Source organism: Esox lucius, chromosome 25 (genome assembly GCF_011004845.1).
Source record: "Esox lucius isolate fEsoLuc1 chromosome 25, fEsoLuc1.pri, whole genome shotgun sequence".
In the NCBI taxonomy this organism is placed as follows: domain Eukaryota; kingdom Metazoa; phylum Chordata; class Actinopteri; order Esociformes; family Esocidae; genus Esox; species Esox lucius.
Window position 1 is genome coordinate 6,316,417 of NC_047593.1, and position 19,608 is coordinate 6,336,024.

General features: G+C 41.6%; 1 protein-coding gene across 5 annotated transcripts in view; it reads right to left on the minus strand.

Moving 5' to 3' along the window:
* The window catches only part of LOC105030286 (CD48 antigen-like), a 49,993-nt gene that overhangs the window by 17,175 nt on the left and 13,210 nt on the right, over positions 1–19,608 (minus strand). Inside the window, exons 2-6 of one of the 5 annotated variants that reach the window (XR_829573.4) lie at positions 12,461–12,754; positions 11,763–12,035; positions 11,038–11,158; positions 10,559–10,629; positions 9,547–10,119 (exon numbers count right to left, since the gene is read on the minus strand). Coding sequence is in view for 4 of the 5 variants with exons in the window: in XM_010904031.4 (XP_010902333.2) it covers positions 10,003–10,119; positions 10,559–10,629; positions 11,042–11,158; positions 11,763–12,035; positions 12,461–12,754 (872 nt within the window). In the remaining variant the exon portion in view is untranslated. Of the gene's footprint in view, positions 1–9,546; positions 10,120–10,558; positions 10,630–11,037; positions 11,159–11,762; positions 12,036–12,460; positions 12,755–19,608 lie in introns of those variants that run through there. The other 4 variants (XM_010904031.4, XM_010904033.5, XM_010904032.4 and 1 more) reach the window with 4 other exon arrangements.

The window sequence follows — 19,608 nt, forward strand, 5'->3', positions numbered from 1 at the left end:
TCTGATGGAGTCTTGATTTCTGTTGTGGCATTCAGATGGTATGGTCAGAATTTGGCATAAACAACTAGGTATAGATCCATCCTGTCTTGTATTAACGTTTCAGGCTGGTGGCGGCGGTGAAATGTGTGGGGGATATTTTCTTGATTACCCTTAGTACCAATTGAGCATCGTTTAAACACCACAGACTGAGTACTGTTGTTGACCATGTCCATCCCTTTGTGACCAAAGTTTACCCATCTTCTAATGGCTATTTCCAGCAGGATAATACACCATGTCACAAAGCTCACATCACATCAAACTGGTTTATTGAACATGACAATGAGTTCACTGTAAAGCCGAGAAATCTGCAGCAATTGCGTGATGTTGTATTTTTCCAGCACCTTGTTGAATCTATGCCATGAAGAATTAAGGCAGTTCTGCATGCAAAAGTGGGTCCAACTTGATGGTAGCAAGATGTACAGTGGAAATGAATAGTCTACACACCCCTGTGAAAATGCCAGGTTTTTGTGATGTAAAAGAATGAGTCAAAGATAAATAATGTCAGAACTTTTTCCACTTTTAATGTGACCTATAATGTGATCAATTCAATTGAAAAACAAACTGAAATCTTTTAAATGGACGTCCTTCCAAAATTGATGAAAAAACGAGAAGAACACGGTTCAGGGAGGCTTCCAAGAGGCCTACAGCAACATTATAGGAACTGCAGAAATGTCTGGCAAGTACTGGCTGTGTGCTACGTGTGACAAAATTCTCCCGTATTCTTCATATGAATGGGCTATGGGGTAGGGTGGGAAGACTGACGCCTTTTCTTACAAAGAAAAACATCCAAGCCCGGCTAAAATTTGCAAAAACAAACATCAATTGCCCCAAAAGCATGTGGGAAAATGTGTTATGGTCTCATAAAACCAACGTTGAACTTTTTAGCCATAATTCCAAATAACTAAACCTTCAGGCATCCAAAGAAAGCTGAAGATGAAAAGGAAGTTTACCTTTCACCACGACAACGACCCAAAGCACACATCCATCCATCCATCATCTTACACTTATCCAGGGCCGGGTCGCGGGGGCAGCAGTCTAAGCAGAGATGCCAAGACTTCCCTCTCCGCAGACACTTCCTCCAGCCCTCCTGGGGGGACACCGAGGCGTTCCCAGGCCAGCCAGGAGACATAGTCCCTCCAGCGTGTCCTAGGTCTTCCCCGGGTTCTCCTCCCGGTGGGATGGGACCAGAACACCTTCCCAGGAAGGCGTTCCGGAGGCATCCGAAACAGATGCCCAAGCCACCTCAGCTGACCCCTCTCGATATGGAGGAGCAGCGGCTCTACTCTGAGCTCCTCCCGGGTGACCGAGCTTCTCACCCTAACTCTAAGGGATCGCCCAGCCACCCTGCGGAGAAAGCTCATTTCGGCTGCCTGTATCCGGGATCTTGTCCTTTCGGTCATGACCCAAAGCTCATGACCATAGGTGAGAGTAGGAACGTAGATTGACCGGTAAATCGAGAGCTTCGCCTTGCGGCTCAGATCTTTCTTTACCACGACAGACCGATACATCGACCGCATTACTACAGAAGCTGCACCGATCCGGCTGTCAATCTCCCGTTCCATCTTTCCCTCACTCGTGAACAAGACCCCTAGATACTTAAACTCCTCCACTTGAGGCAGGGACTCTCCACCGACCTGAAGTGGGCAAGCCACCCTTTTCCGACTGAGGACCATGGCCTCGGATTTGGAGGTACTGATTCTCATCCCCACCACTTCACACTCGGCTGCAAACCGTCCCAGTGCATGCTGAAGGTCCTGGCTTGAAGGGGCCAACACGACAACATCATCCGCAAAAAGCAGAGACGAAATCATGTGGTCCCCAAACCTGACACCCCCCGGCCCCTGGCTGCGCCTAGAAATTCTGTCCATAAAAATTACGAACAGAACCAGCGACAAAGGGCAGCCCTGCCGGAGTCCAACATGCACTGGGAACAAGTCTAACTTACTGCCGACAATGCGGACCAAGCTCCAACAGGGACCTGACAGCCCTTAGCAAAGGACCTAGGACCCCATATTCCCGAAGCACTCTCCACAGGATGCCGCAAGGGACACAGTTGAATGCCTTCTCCAAATCCACAAAACACATGTGGATTGGTTGGGCAAACTCTCATGAACCCTCCAACACCCCATAGAGGGCATAGAGCTGGTCCAGTGTTCCACAGCCCGGACGAAAACCACACTGTTCCTCCTGAATCCGAGGTTCTACTATCGGCCGTATTCTCCTCTCCAGAACCCTGGCATAGACTTTCCCGGGGAGGCTGAGAAGTGTGATCCCCCTATAGTTGGAACACACCCTCCGGTCCCCCTTCTTAAAAAGAGGGACCACGACCCCGGTCTGCCATCCCAGAGGCACTGTCCCCGACCGCCATGCGATGTTGCACAGGCGTGTCAACCATGACAGCCCCACAACATCCAGAGACTTGAGGTACTCACGGCGGATCTCATCCACCCCTGGTGCCTTGCCACCGAGGAGTTTCTTGACCACCTCTGTGACTTCAGCCCGGGTGATGGACGAGTCCACCTCTGAGCCCTCATCCTCTGCTTCCTCAATGGAAGATGTGACAGCGGGATTGAGGAGATCCTTGAAGTACTCCTTCCACCGCCCGACGACATCCTCAGTTGAGGTCAACAGCTGTTTCCCTCTCCTGGGGCGCCGGATGGTTTGCCAGAATCTCTTCGAGGCCAGCCGATAGTCCTTCTCCATTGCCTCACCGAACTCTTCCCAGACCAGAGTTTTTGCCTCCACAACCACCCGGGCTGCAGTCCGCTTGGACTGTCGGTACCTGTCAGCTACCTCAGGAGTCCCACAAGCCAACCAGGCCTGATAGGACTCCTTCTTCAGCTTGACGGCATCCCTTACTTCCGGTGTCCACCACCGGGTTCAGGGATTGCCGCCTCGACAGGCACCGGAGACCTTACGGCCACAGCTCCGAGTGGCTGCTTCGACAATGGCGGTGGAGAACATGGTCCACTCGGACTCAATATCTCCAACCTTCCTCGGGATCCAGTTGAAGCTCTGCTGGAGGTGGGAGTTAAAGATCTCTCTGACAGGAGACTCGGCCAGACGTTCCCAGCAGACCCTTACAGTACGCTTGGGCCTGCCGAGTCTGTCCAGCTTCCTCCCCCGCCATCGGCTCCAACTCACCACCAGGTGGTGATCAGTTGACATCTCCACCCCTCTCTTCACCCGAGTGTCCAAGACATACAGCCGCAAGTCAGATGAAACGACAACAAAGTCGATCATCGACCTGCGGCCTAGGGTGTCCTGGTGCCACGTGCACTGATGGACACCCTTATGCTTGAACATGGTGTTCGTTATGGACAAACTGTGACTAGCACAGAAGTCCAATAACTGAACACCGCTTGGGTTCAGATCAGGGGGGCCGTTCCTCCCAATCACGCCCCTCCAGGTGTTACTGTCGTTGCCCACGTGGGCGTTGAAGTCCCCCAGTAGAATGATAGAGTCCCCAGTCGGAGCACTTTCCAGCACCCCTCCCAGAGACTCCAAGAAGGTTGGGTACTCTGCACTGCCGTTTCGGCCCGTAGGCACAAACAACAGTGAGAGACCTATCCCCGACCTGTAGGCGTAGGGAAATGACCCTCTCATTCACTGGGGTAAACTCCAGCAAATGGCGGCAGAGCTGGGGAGCTATAAGCAAACCCACACCAGCCCGCCGCCTCTCACCATGGGCAACACCAGAGTGGTGAAGAGTCCATCCTCTCTCAGAGAGTGTGGTTCCAGAGCCTAAGCCGTGCGTAGAGGTGATCCCGACTACCTCAACCTCACGCACGATCTCAGGCTCCTTCCCTGCCAGCGAGGTGATGTTCCACGTCCCTAGAGCTAGTTTCCGTGTCTAGGGATCAGGTTGTCTAGGCCCCCGTCTTAAACTGCCGCCCGATCCTCTCCGCACCGGCCCCTTATGGTCCCTCCTGTGGGTGGTGAGCCCACGGGAAGGCGGCCCCATGTTGCTCCTTCGGGCTGAGCCAGGCACTCGCATACGAGCCCCAACCCCGGGCCTGGCTCCAGGGTGGGGCCCCGGCTGCGCCATACCGGGCGACGTCACGGAACTCAAGATTTTTTTCGTCATTAAGGGGGTTTTGAACCGCTCTTAGTCTTAGTCACATCCAAATCCATAAAAGCATGGCTTCACCAGAAGAAGATTAACGTTTTGGAATGGCCCAACCAGATCCCAGACCTGAATCCAATTGAACATCTGTGTGGTGATCTGAAGAGGGCTGGAGCGCTTTTGGAAAGAAGAATGGTCAAATATTGCCACGTCAAGATGTGCCATGCTAATAGACTCCTACCCAAAAAGACTGACTGCTGTAATAAAATCTTCATGCTTCAACTAAGTATTAGTTTAAGGTTGTGCACACTTATGCAACCAGGTTATTGTGAGTAATTTTTTTTTCAATTTGTTTTTCAATTGATTTGTTCACATTATAAGTCAGATTAAAGGTGGAAAAAGTTCTGACATGATTTATCTTTGTCTCATTCTTTTACATCCCAAAAACCTGGCATTTTAACAGGGGTGTGTAGACTTTTTATTTTGGGGAAATAAAATGGCGATCAAGTTGCCAGAAAGAAGCCTTGACTGCGCCATTGCCACAAAAAAGCCTGGTTACAAAATGCCCGAAAACACCTTGACACACCTCACAGCTTCTGGCACATTGTAATTTGAAGTGACAAGACCAAAATAGAGCTTTATGATCACAACCATAAGCACTATGTTTGGAGAGGGGTCAACAAGGCCTACTGTGAACAGAATACCATCCCCACAGGGAAGCATGGTGGTGGCTCACTGAAGTGTTGGGGGTCTAAAGACACGGGGAAACTTGTGAAAATTGATGTCAATGTGAATGCAGCATGTTATCATAAAATACTGGCATCCAATTTGCATTATTCTGCATGGAAGCTGTGTATCGGACGCTCTTGGACTTTCCAGCACGACAATGACCCTTAGCACTAAGCCAAGTTGACCCTCTAGGCGTTACAGAAAAAGGTGAAGGTTCTGGAGTGGCCATCACATTCTCCTGACTTTAATATCATCGAGCGATTCTGGGGAGATCTCAAACATGCGGTTCCTGCATGACTTTTCATGACTTGGAGGCATTTTGCCAAGACAAATGGGCAGCTATAGAACCTGCAAGAATTTGTGGCCTCATAGACAACTATTACAAAACACTGCATGTTGTCAATGATGCCTAAGGGGGCAATACACAGTATTAAGAACTAAGGGTATGCAGACTTTTGAAGGGGGGTCAGTTAATTTTTTTCTTTGTTCCCATGTTTGGTTTTATGATTGTGCCATTCTGTTATGACTTACAGTTGAATGGGAATCCCATAAGAAATAAAATGTGTTTTGCCAGCTCACTCATGTGTCCTTTACAAATGGTACATATATTACCAATTCTCCAAGGGTATGCAAACTTTTTAGCACAACTGTATGTGCAAAACATGATGTAATCGGATAAACTGATTAAACTACCCTAAAATGAGCTGTAAGCATTTACAGGTGCTGATATATTCCACACAGACTGATATATTTCGAGTGTTTATTTATTTTAATTTTGATGATTATAACTGAAAACTAATGAAATCCCCAAATTCAGTATCTAAAAAATTACAATATTGTGAAAAGGTTCAATATTGAGGACACCTGGTGCCACACTCTAATCGGCCAATTAAATCAAAACACCTGCAAAGGCCTTTAAATGGTCTCTCTGTGTAGCTTACAGAACTAGACAACCATGGGGAAGACTGCTGACTTGACAGCTGTCCAAAAGACAACCATTGACACCTTGCACAAGGAGGGCAAGACACAAAAGGTCATTGCTAAAGAGGCTGGCTGTTCACAGAGCTGTGTCCAAGCACATTAATAGAGAGGCAAAGGGAAGGAAAATATATGGTAGAAAAACATGTACAAGCAATAGGGATAACCGCACCCTGGAGAGGATTGTGAAACAAAACCAATAAAAAAATGTGGCGGAGATTCACAAAGAGTGGACTGCAGCTGGAGTCAGTGCTTCAAGAACCACCACGCACAGACGTATGCAAGACATGGTTTTCAGCTGTCGCATTCCTTGTGTCAAGCAACTCTTGAAGAAGACACAGCATCAGAAGCGTCTTGCCTGGGTTAAAGACAAAAAGGACTGGACTGCTGCTGAGTTATGTTCTCTGATGAAAGTACATTTTGCATTTCCTTTGGAAATCAAGGTCCCAGAGTCTGGAGGAAGAGAGGAGAGGCACAGAATCCATGTTGCCTGAAGTCCAGTGTAAAGTTTCCACAGTCAGTGATGGTTCGGGGTGCCATGTCATCTGCTGCTGTTGGTCCACTGTGTTTGCTGAGGTCCAAGGTCAACGAAAACGTCTACCAGGAAGTTTTAGAGCACTTCATGCCAATTTAATTTTCCAACAAGACTTGGCACCTGCACACAGTGCCAAAGCTACCAGTACCTGGTTTAAGGACCATAGTATCCCTGTTCTTAATTGGCCAGCAAACTCGCCTGACCTTAACCCTATAGAAAATCGATGGGGTATTGTGAAGATGAAGATGCGATACGCCAGACCCAACAATGCAGAAGAGCTGAAGACCACTATCAGAGCAACTATCAGAGCAGTGCCACAGACTGATCGACTCCATGCCACGCCGCATTGCTGCAGTAATTCAGGCAAAAGGAGCCCCAACTAAGTATTGAGTGCTGTAAATGCTCATACTTTTCATGTTCATACTTTTCAGTTGGCCAACATTTCTAAAAATCCTTTTTTTGTATTGATCTTAAGTAATATTCAAATTTTTTGAGATACTTAATTTGGGATTTTCATTAGTTGTCAGTTATAATCATCACAATTAAAAGAAATAAACACTCAAAATATATGAGTCTGTGTGGAATTAATGTATACATTATAGTTTCACTTTTTGAATGGAATTACTGAAATAAATCAACTTTCTGATGATATTCTAATTTTATGACCAGCACTTGTATATAATTTTTTATTAAGTACTGGAATACAAAGCCAGAAAATTATATCATAATATCATTACAAGGTTTAGAGAATCCGAATAAATCTCTGTACGCAAGGGACAAGGCTGAAAACCAAAATTGGTTTGATCTGCTTCAAAATTGCCTTGATCTGCTTCTTTCTGTCAACTCAACCATGCAGCTCCTTTTTATTCAAGTATCGTCATATTGTGCTCCTTGAAACAACCACACCGCCTTTTTCCAGATTAGTCTGTATTTCTCCTGAGGTTACCTGTGTTTTTTTTTTTGTATCCCGAACAATTCTTCTGGTAGTTTTGGCTGAAATCTTTCTTGGTCTACCAGACCTTGGCTTGGTTTCAAGAGATCCCTGAATTTTCCACTTCTTAATAAGTGCAAGTATTGACTGGCATTTGCAAGGCTTTGGATATCCTTTTACAGTGACACACAACTTATAACATGGGGGTGTTTCGGGGGTTGATAGAATATGTTATGGCAGGCCTACGTTGATATGTTCATTTAGTTTCCTCAAATTTTGTTTACAAAGCATCCACATCCCCATTCTTTTACTCCATTTGTTGGTGTTTTTCCTAGTCAAATATGGTGATAGAAAGAGACGAGCAACTTTTCTGCAATGTGTTGAAAATATTTTTTATAATGTGCTGTTTACTTTAGCAGATGCTTTTTATGCAGGCATTTGACATGAAATAAGCTTTGTTGTTAATGTACACAAAACCCATGAACTGACAGACACATTGCTTCTTCATTGTTTTTGAAATGGTTGCATTTCCTACAGACTAACCAACATTTCTTTCTCAAACAAAATGAAAAGCATTCTGACAACATCTCTGTACCAGTGTTTCATAAATATTAGCTGTTCATTATAATGAAAAAGAAGCCTATAAAAACTTTAAACATGGTGTATTTATTTCTGACCAGCAGGTGACACCACTGTGCAGTGAGTTCAAAAGCCTTGAGAGAATGAACCCTTTTTGCCGGACCGCGTAAGCAGAGACGGCCAAGAAGAGCGAATGTCTTTGTCTGTCTGACTGAGTGAGTTACTAACTTACTATCCCTAGTGAAATAGGGTAGTGGATAGAGACGCGGACTGCCATGTAGGTGTCTTGTGTCAGGATAGACAAAAGCTTTGTTTTTGTCTCTCTTCAGTAGCTTTGTTATTGAAAGCCCAAAATAGAACTGTTTACGGTTATATTGCGACTATTTCAGGTGGATTTTTGAAATATGCGTACGTGCATGCTTTTAGGGTCAATATAGACCACAACTCAAAATAGAGGAATTCCTTCACACATTTTATGTTATGGGTTGGCTACTCTCCCCTGCCCTGAGTGGGCTGTCTCTTCTTTTATGTCGTGTCTGTGTTTGTCTGTGTTGTCTGTTCGGAGCACTGGAGGCATTCCCAGAGGACAGTACATAAAGGGGCGTGGCCGCATCAGCCCTGCTCAGCCGTTTCTTCACAGCTGCAGCCACTCTCCATGATTCAACACTGCAGTACTTAAACCCGGGCTGATCACCTCTTCAGCGCCAGTTCGTTAATAACAAACCCATGTGGTAACTAGGCTCTAAGCTCCTGTTGTTTTGTTTCATCCTTGCATTCTAATGTTTGACCTTACCTTGTGTTTCCGTCCAAGATTCCATCCTGACCCGCTGCCTCCTCCGCTTACCTTCATGCTCCAGCTCTACCGTCAGCTCCCACCTCCTCGCTGGGAATCCTCCCGTGTGCAGCCTTGTACTCATCACCGCCTGTCCCCCTTGGATCCCTCAGTCGCCTCGCCTTCATTTCGGACAAGCCTCAACCTGCATTACACCTCCGAGTACTTCCTCTCGGTTCATTAAACTCTCTTACTAACCGCTAACGTTGCCTGTGTGTCATCTCTGCGTTCTGGGTCAGAACAGCCCCATAACATTTTAAGTGGTTCCTTATCATTTGACCCACCACTAGAAACTGCAGTTTCTGGAGAAATGTTGTCTTTTAGTCAAGGAGGGACCATTTTAATAACTTTAATAGAGCAACACATTGTTTACAAAAACTCAAATGACAAAATAAATGCACAATGAACTTAATGTTTTTGGTGATAATAAAATAAATAATACATTTTCTTCAAGCGTTCGTGGGTATGGATGACCATTAAACAATTTGTTTAATGTTCATTTTGGAATGAACTCATTACATTCTTCTTGGGTAAGGGTAATGAAGGCCAAGTTTGGTTTCACCATCCTTGCTAAAAATTAAACTAAAAGCTCTATTCCTCAGAAATGTTTCAATGCTTAGATTGATGGACCTTTTTTTCCTAATGTAGCCTACTATGGACTGGAATGTGTTACATAGTACATACTACTCCTGCTCGTTTAACGATGAGTACACAATGCCAAGCTAAACAATGACCAAATAAAACAAAATCTTACTGGCATTTCAAGAATAGTTGAGTAGCTACTAAAATGTGTTTTCCCATCCATGATGTAGTATAGAAAACCCACTGTGAATGGGATTGAAATGGGATTTCGGACAATGTGCACTTGAAATGAGGGACTATCCTACCTATAACACGAAGGGGCTTTCACACCAAAAGAGTCAACCACCGGCAGTAACAACTAGTGTTTTGAGTGGTGTTTGAGTGGTGAAAATGGTGCAGTATGTTTTTTCATCGCTATTCTTTTTCCAGAGTACTATGTATGAGCACATTTTACCAGGGAGTACAAGTCTGGTACAATTTTCTCCGACATGCCCAGCTTTTGTTGTTGCTGTCTTTTATGACACCAATGTTGAACATTGTTCCTCTGCCACTGGGATGAGAGGAACACCTGCCGTCGGCCATACATTAAAACATCATGGAGTCAGTGTCCTGCTTGTCAGTGTGAAAGCCCCCTTAAGACACAGCTTGGATTTCATCAAGACCCTTATTCAATTATAACTAACTACACTTCAAATGACAACATCTGTCAGATTCTTCGTTTCACCTTTTCTTCATGCAGTCTTAAAATCACCGCTGTCCACTATGCGATGGAACTGGATTTTATCGTAAACTGATGTCAGTTCAGTTTCTCTAGGCGGATCGAGTTCTGATATATCGGCTCGTCCATCCTAGACAGAGAGAGATAAAGAAGGGAAAGATAGAAGGGGGTAGAGAGAGGAGCGAAAAGGAGAAGTAATTCAACAAAAGTGAAGAGAAGGATAATGTGTGTCATTATTAGATACTTTGTGTTGGAGAAAGGTAACAGGACACGTGATGCTCTGTTATAATCAGTGGGAGGAACCAAAAAGCCAGTTTAGAACAGCAACTGACTAAGCAAATACATTAAAAGACTGAAAAATGTAAGTCATACACAATTGTGCTATGCCACGTCTCACTGTGTAACCCAACCATATCATAACTTGCACTGATGTTTGTCTAGGTATCAACTGAAATCACATCACCGTGTAGCCTATAATAAAGCCTAGAGTTGTAGCCACAAGGACTCGAAAAAGCTGCTGAACTGAGTATCCTACAGTATGTCTATCAGCCTCTAGCAGTATTACTAACCTGAATACTGGTTGGTATAATGTGAGATATCTCTGCATACTGAATGTCAGCGTGTTCTCTTTCAGATGTATCTATAAAAACAGAATAAAGTAAATATAAAGTCTGGGTGTGACTAACTGACAAAGATACACAGACTGGCTGTCATCCCCTGGACAGATTATGCAAACACTAAGGGCAAATACCATGGTTACCAATACCTAAAGGTGTCATTTGGTTAGATTAAGGGAGGTTGATTAGCTAGTCAATAACCAAAAGTTTAATATATATAGTTGCAAGGAAAAAAAATATAGTTCTTGGTTCTGTTACTTAACGACACAGGTAAGCCTAACTGCTAATTCACTGTGACAGCTTGTTAAAAATACTTTTAGCATGCAGATAACTTAATCTATGAAGTAATGATTGTCAGACTGTGTGTGTTTTCAAGATTTAGAGATTTCTGGAAGGTCTGTGATAATATATGCCTCTAAATGGTTAAATACCTGCCTTGTGAGTGTCCAGTTCTCCCCTTCTTTTGACAGACTGCAATTCCAATCACTACTGAAGCAATCAGAACGCACATTACAGCCATTAGAGACCAATAACCCCTTTCTTTATAGGGACCTAAATTGAAGGAAAAAAAAAAAATATATATAATTTCTTTCACACTTTCGCAATACTGTAAATTGTGTTTAATTATTTTTATTTTTTTTAATCAAATTCAAGGAAGCAAACCATTTAATGATGGTAATGTCTCGAGGACAAAGACCCAAAGTCAGGGTGTACAAACAAGAAAGGATATAGACCAAGGTACAGAATAAAATGCAATACAAAGGCACTGAGCCTCTAAACTCAACATCATTACAATAAGCAATAAAGACAGGGGGAAACAGGTACACACCCACACATGACAGGGGAATGGAAACCAGGTGTGTAATGAGGAAGACAAGACAGTCTGGGAGTGGAGGATGAATAGGGCATTGAGTTGATGACAAGAGGAGTGCAGGAAAGGGGTGTTGGGTGGGTGCCAGCTAGAAGACCGGTGACGCCAAGCGCGGTAGTGGAGGCAGGTGAGGCATATGGTTCCATAAACAATGGAGGTAAATAGGCAAACACAGTATAGCTATAGTTGGCAGTGTGAAAAGAGTATTAATGTGGTAAATATACAGGAATTTGAAATCGGAAGTTTCTGGTTGTCTAAATAAATGTATTTTTATATGACCCGTACCTGGACCTGTCTCTGGACAGGATGTTGGAACATGAAACGTCACATTCTCCTTGGTAACTGGGTTGGCAGCCTCACATCTATAAGAGGTTCTGTCCTGTTTATCCACCTCCAGAGGGAGAGAGAGCTTGATGGAAAGTTCAGGGCTGCTGGTCTGGTTGAGTATCTTCTCTCCACTGTACCAGGAAAGGGTCACATCTCTGTCATTCATTACAGAACACTCCACTGAACAACTACCATTAAATAGTGTTGTCAACATGGGCCTGGAAACAGGATCTGTAGAGGATGAGTTTGGGTTAGAATCAAATCCACATGAAAACAGAAGTATTTAGACCTAAAGTGTCTCACATGAAAAAAGCACACATTCCATCACTTTTTTAGGTAAGTACATTTCTTTAAATACTTAAGGTTTTGGTTGAGGAAGGGAATAGTTGAGGGAAACGGGGACAAAATATATGGAGAGCTTTCATTTTAAAAGGGTAAAACAGGTATTAATGTAAATAAATACCTATTTCAAATAAATACATTAGACTGTTGCCATATGAAACATTTAAACTCCAATACAAAATGATGGAGTATAGAGACGTTTATAAACTGCATTACTGTCCATTGAAATATGTAGGAGTCTATAATATGACATGAAATAACTAAAAATTACTATAGTTGTAGGGTGAGCAATTAAAGCACTTATTACTTCTTACCATACACAGTGAGTTGATATGTTGTCTTGACACCTCCCTTTCCATCCACAACATAGATCCCTGAATCACTGGTTTTTAGTTCTCTGATGGTGAACTGTCCAGTCTGTTGGTCCCACTGAATTCTGTCTTTGAAACTGTCTATATAGGATGAGTCCATGTTTCCTTTAACCACCACAGCTATAGTACCACCATTATATAATAACGAGGCACCTTGTTTTTTTGAAAATGTGATGGATTCTCCAACAACCTGTGTCAGCATCTCTTCAACAGTCTGGCTGATAGAGAAACACAGTCCTGTAAGATACAGGTGAAAAAGATCAGGTTTAAGGGATTGATTCAATCACTTCAAGATGTTAAAATGTATTGATTGTCAAAGCTAATCACAATTTGTTAATGTATTTTACATCAAAGTAAACATTTATGGCATGTTTTTAAACCAAAAAAATAAACAATCTTTTCAAACAGATATGGTAAGTCTTCACCATCTTAACCTTTTCCTATTCAGTTTCAATGTACATTTGGAAGATAGCAATACATTTAAATTTCAGTATTAACAGATATATTGCATAGACTGCACTTGCGGGTCTCAATGATGAGTGTATAGGTACAGTTTGATAGATATTGAGCATGAAAGTAATTGAATTAAGCTTGACACAATGTATAAGAGTACTAACTATCTCTGTATGGAGGACACTAGGTAGGAAATGTGATGTCCCATTACTGATGGGTCCCAAACACCCTGTCCATACCACCTGTTAGGAACTGTGTATGTGACTGTCATAGGACTCTCTGAATAGACCCTTGGGTCATAGGTTGGAATACGCCGTACAAGGGTATTTTGTAGGATAAACTATTTCTTATAATAGGCTGTGTAATGGTTGGCTATGAACACTGACCACCTCCTGTGTGTCCTGGTCTAAATGACTGCATTTGGAGAGAAAAATGAAAGAACTATGGAAGGTTATCATCGTAAACCTCATGCTGAATAAAGGCTCTCCCCTGACTTCCGGTTGCATTCATTTTGTTCATGGATCACAAATGGACAGAATCTAATAAGTTGTACAAAAAAATTGCATACCTTTGGATAATTGGTAATATATGTACCATTTGTAAAGAGAACATGAGTGAGCAGGCAAAACATGTTTCTTTTATTTCTTATGGGATTCACATTCAACTGTAGGTCATAACAAAATGGCACAATCCTAAAACAAAACATGGCAACAAAGGTCTGCATACCCTTAGTTCAAAATACTGTGTATTGCCCCCTTTAGCATCAATGACAGCATTATTTTTTATAGGTGTCTGTGAGGCCCCAAATTCTTCTAGGTGGTGTAACTGCTCATTCGTCTTGGCAAAATGCTTCCAGGTCATGCAAAGTCTTTGGTCGTCTTGCATGAACCACACTTTTGAGACCTCCCCAGAATGGCTCGATGATATTAAAGTCAGGAGAATGTGATGGCCACTCCAGAACCTTCACCCTTTTTAGCTGTGACCACTGGAGTGTCAACTTGGCCTTGTGCTTAGGGTCATTCTCATGCTGGAAAGTCCCATGCGCAGCTTTCATGCAGAAGAATGCAAACTGTCTGCCAGTATTTCCTGATAACATGCTGCATTCATCTTGTCATCAATTTTCATAAGATTCCCTGTGCCTTTAGAGCTGACACACCCCCAAATACATTTGTGAGCCACCACCATGCTTCACAGTGGGGATGGTATTCTGTTCACTATAGGCCTTGTTGAATCCTCTCTGTGCCAGAAGCTGTGAGGCGTGTCAAGGTGTTGTTGGGCATATTTTAACCAGGCTTTTTTATGGCACTGGCGCAGTAAAGGCTTATTTCTGGCAACTCGACCATGCAGCTAATTTTTGTTCAAGTATCGTCATATTTTTCTCCGAAATGTGATGTATTTTCCAATTTTTAAAAAAAGGTTAATCTTGCGAGCATTAATAATGCAGTTTTCAACAACCAATGCTATTAAGTCAATATGGACCAATATCCGTAAGGATTGATTTCAGCCCTTTGCTGAATCCATGCTGCAGAATTCAGACAACCAGACACTAGATAGCTATAACGTTTATAACAATATTGGCATTAAAACCTAGTTTCAACCTAGCTGAAGCTAGTGCCCAGGCCAAGTCACATAAATGTAAAGAACCTGAACTTGAAAATCGGTCAGATTTATTCAAAACAGCTCCATCTTTCCCTATTCATCCCAATTCAAACTGCTGTAAAACAACGACAGAGACTTCATCATGGAGTTGTTTTTTAAACTCCCTGACCTCCACCTGCCTCCACAACAGATCTGGCCTAATCTATGCACAGCACTTTAATGAGTTTCACAGTTTTTACACTTTCCTGAAGATTTTAATGTAGACTAATACTGATAATCTTTTTTATCAATTTAACATTTTTTCTCACAATTTGCCCCTGAATTATTTATTTTGTTATAAAAGCCCTGTTTTATAGCAGTGACTTCTTCCTAAGGAATCTGGACAGTCAATGTTGGATGTGTCTTCTGACACTCACCCCATTCTCTTGTGGCTCTTACAACAGTGCTCGCTCACTCAGGAAGCTTAGATAAGAGTCTTTATATCCTGAAAATATTCACTCTCTGGCCTTCTAACTCTGGAATTGTGCTCACTGTCACGTAAGCCAGTACATGGACATGCTAGTTTGTGATGAGTAAAACAACACTTTGATGACTAAACTCCGAAACAAGACGGTGCAGGCCAAATGCAACTCTCTTCACAGAACCCTTTTACTAATCCAACAGCAGGATTCAAGCCATGGTTTCATAGGGACTTTACCACTGAGCCATTCAGTGAACTCTATAGGTAAAGACAATGTCAGATTCAAACCCCGGCTGCAGCAGTACACTGGAAGCGGTGGCCCTCACTACCAGATTAACCCAGGCCATAACAGAGACGTTTTCAGCTAGTCTACGTTTTGAAACATGATAACCAGCAATTTTTATTTGTTTTGAAAATTTCCATGGGATAGATGAACAATAATTTCTATCCTGCAACCCTCAAAAGGTCAATCCGCTTTAGCCCTGTGAGCAATTGTCAACAAACACAGCCAAAAGCCATTCTATAACTTTGATTGTTTATTGTTCTTTCAGCATGATTACAGGTTATTAAATATAGGTGTCATTCAAATACTCTTGTATTACAATTATAAAATATATCATGAATAATGTGCTATAAATGTCTAAAACATTTGTAATTATAAAAGTGAATATCGAGTGTTGGGCCATTAGTAGCAGATTTTTCATTACATTTTAATATGGAATATGTATTATTCCAGTAATATGAGGAACATTATATGCATTAGAATGTGACAGATACAGAGTGGATACAGGTTCTATAGAGGACGGAAGATTGGGTTAGTGATAGAAACATTGTACTTTAACACTCATAGGATACCCATTATTTATTGACTGTCATATAGAAAAGTTCCCAAACTGTTTTCTCTACAACCTAACTTTTCACTATTTAAAATGTCCTTCCATAATTATATAAATCTGACAACTAGTAAGAATTGGGTTCATATGAGAGACCTTACAAGAGGTTGTTGTTTTGAAACAAATCTCCTACAATTTTACATAGTTTCATAAAACAAATGTAATCATTTAGGCTATTTAGACCTGATCTCTCCATACATCATTATGATATAAAAAAAAGTATTTTTTTATTTATATCAAAAAATCTAATTCTAGATACTGTCTTTTACTAAAAGAGGCTGGCACAAATGATAGGAACCATTAAATTGTATAAGTAGCCTCAGGCTAAGCCAATGCATTTTGAAGGATGTACTTTACTAGCAGCTTCTGAAAGTTTTTGAGATGCACATTTTAGTTTTTAGGATCCATATACTTTTAGAATTTGACATCTGGTTTCATTTGACATGTGCTGTTATGAATCCGTATAAAATATAGAGAATAAACAAAATGTGTTTAACCCTAAAATCAGGAAACTTTAAAGAAGGTATTACACCTGCATGACGTTGGCCCCCCACCCAATGCAAAACTTGGGCAAAATAGGCTCAATCGTTTGTGCTCCATTTGTGAAGTCATCACCAATAATGAAATGTCATATGACATTGACATATGAAATACCGAAACAGCACAAATGAAAATGTTAATGGCACAAACCGGCACAAAGCACGAACAAATGAGACTATTCTGATTGATTTTGGGGGGCTGAGTGACATCAGAATGACCTACACCATTTTATTTAATATCTAAAAAATTACTGCAGGACAAACAAAAATGTTAACAGCACAAACCAGCACATAAGAATGAGCCTATTTTGACTCAATTTGAGCATGTTGGGGGGCTGAGGGATGTCATCACCAATAATTTAATGTCTAATATATAAAATATCGAAGCAGCATAAATTAAAATTAACGGCACAAACCGGCACAAACAAAGCACAAACAAACAAGCCTATTTCGGTTGATTTTGGAGCATGTTGGGGGGCTGAGTGATCTCAGAATAACCTATGAAATTTTCATTAATACCTTTAAAATTATAGCAGCGCAAACAAATATTTTAACAGCACAAACAGTGCACAAACGATTGAGCCTATTTTGCCAAAGTTTTGGTTTGGGTGGGGGGCCAAATTCACGCAGGTCTTAAACCTTTACTATAAACAGTGAGTTGGTATGATGTCATAACCCCGCCTTCAATAGAATTATACACTTAAATTCCTGAATCTGTAGATTTAATGGTGAACTGACGGGTCAATCAATCCAAGTGAAGACAACATCATCGCTTGGCAAATGTATTCAAATGTATGTTCTAATGACAAGGAGCCAGCGGCATTCAGTACTGCAGAAAGTGTGACGTCTCTTCCAACAACAGCAGGATCTTTTCACTTTTCTGAACAGTACAAAAGCGTAAATCCTCCAATACTAAGACACAACTTACGTCAATCCATGTTGGTTTAGTAACATAGGGTCTGGGTATGATTGAATGATTAGTCAATAGGTAATTTTTTTTTTATTATTTTAGCGTAGTGTTTTACGTTTTTGATTAATATTGCTTACAGAACTGTTTTCAGGGCTGCATTTGTTGTTGAAAAGGGCATTAATGTTTGGAATAATTTCTTGTGTTAGAAATCAGCTGTTTCGTATAGTGGTAGAAATAATTATCCACACCCGGTTGTCAAGGGAGAGAGTAATTCAGTTATTTATTGCAGCATTTGATTGTTGATTGCTCATAATGTTTGTGGCTTGATACTCGTTCTTACCAACTCCAGCTCACTCATTCTCTTCTCAAAGAAACTTCCGGTTGTACCTCAGCTTTATAGACATCCCATACTGAATACACATTAGCCTATTGGCTATTTACTGTCGCGCTTTAAATGAACGCGACTTCCTTTGTACGGATAAACAGATGGTCTTTTACTATCTAAACAAGCATAAACCCTGACACTCCCCCCTATCAAACATTTAAAGAAAAACATTTAAGAAAAACATGACATGTTTGATGAAACATTACAAGTACAATTAAATTACTAACAAAAAGAAAAGTTCCAAACACATGTTACAAATGACTAAGACAAAACAACAAAAAGGTATCGGACCAATGAGGTCTTATTGTTCCTCAAATGAAAAGTAATGTAGACAAGACAATTGATACACCACACTCCGACACATAACCCAATGTATGACAGTCATCAATCCATCCTCCACCTCAGATTACACGGGTTGAGAAACATAGAAATCAACAGGCTACTATCAGTGTTAACAGTGTTCAGCAGATAATCAGACAAAAACATGACATCATGATTAAACATTCCCCCAAGTCCATTGAACAATAAAACCCCCCTTGTCCGTATAATGATCCATGCTACAATATCACACAAAAGACCTGTGCATATCCTGTTGTACCTGTGAAAGACTCTACCTTTAAAATAGGGAAAACTTCTACCTTTAATAGGGAACAATTCACTATCCAAACATACCATGATAGCCATCATAATGTAGATCATTAAGCATCATCACAACTACGTCGAAGTCCAATACTGGGATCATCGTACTGAGTTTACCACCTGTCTTGCGAGAAACAAACCTATATACATATAAAAATCACCATATCAGTTCATTTAGGAAGGTCTTAGATAGTAAGAAATGAAGTTAGTTTCCAATCAAGTGTCCTTTAGTTCTTGTCTTCAGTTTTCTCTGTCTTGTATCAATGATGTAAAGTTCCAATATCAGTTATTGCAGTCAGTGCAATGTGGACCCAGCAAAGAGAGATGCGTACAGCCTATTCAGAAAAGTCTCCATAATAGTCTATGTCAAAGTTCCTTTTCCATCCAGAACTGGCTTGGTTGATGTTTGACTCATTGTGCTATATTAATGCCCGATAGCAACTAGCAGTGGAATAAAACTGTCAGACTTGACTTTGCTTACCCAAATCAGAAATGGTTAGATCTATCCAATTCAACCATTAAAACGTTAGACCTTACATCAAAATGTTTTCCAAATAAACCAATCAAAAACATCCTGTAAATGGAAAATGGAAAACATAACAGAAGCCAATGCTCTCATCACACAGATGCCACAGTATCATCACACAGGTCTGCGAAATTGGCCATCATGTATAGGTGCTGGTCATAAAATTAGAATATTTATTTCAGTAATTCAAAAAGTGAAACTTGTATAATGTATACATTCATTCCACACAGACTGATATATTTCAAGCGTTCAAGCATTTAATTTTTATGATTATAACTGAGAACTAATGAAAACCCCAAATTCAGTATCTCAGAAAATTTGAATATTGTGAATAGGTTCAATATTGAAGACACCTGGTGCCACACTCTAATCAGCTAATTAACCCAAAACTCCTGCAAAGGCCTTTAAATGGTCTCTCAGTCTTGTTCTGTAGGCAACACAATCATGGGGAAGACTGCTGACTTGACAGCTGTCCAAAAAACGACCATTGACACCTTGCACAAGGAGGGCAAGACACAAAAGGTCACAGCTAAAGAGGCTGGCTGTTCACAGAGCTCTGTGTCCAAGCACATTAACAGAGGCGAATGGAAGGAAAAGATGTGGTAGAAAAAAGTATACAAGCATTAGGGATAACCGCACCCTGGAGAGGATTGTGAAACAAAACCCATTCAAAAATGTGGGGGAGAT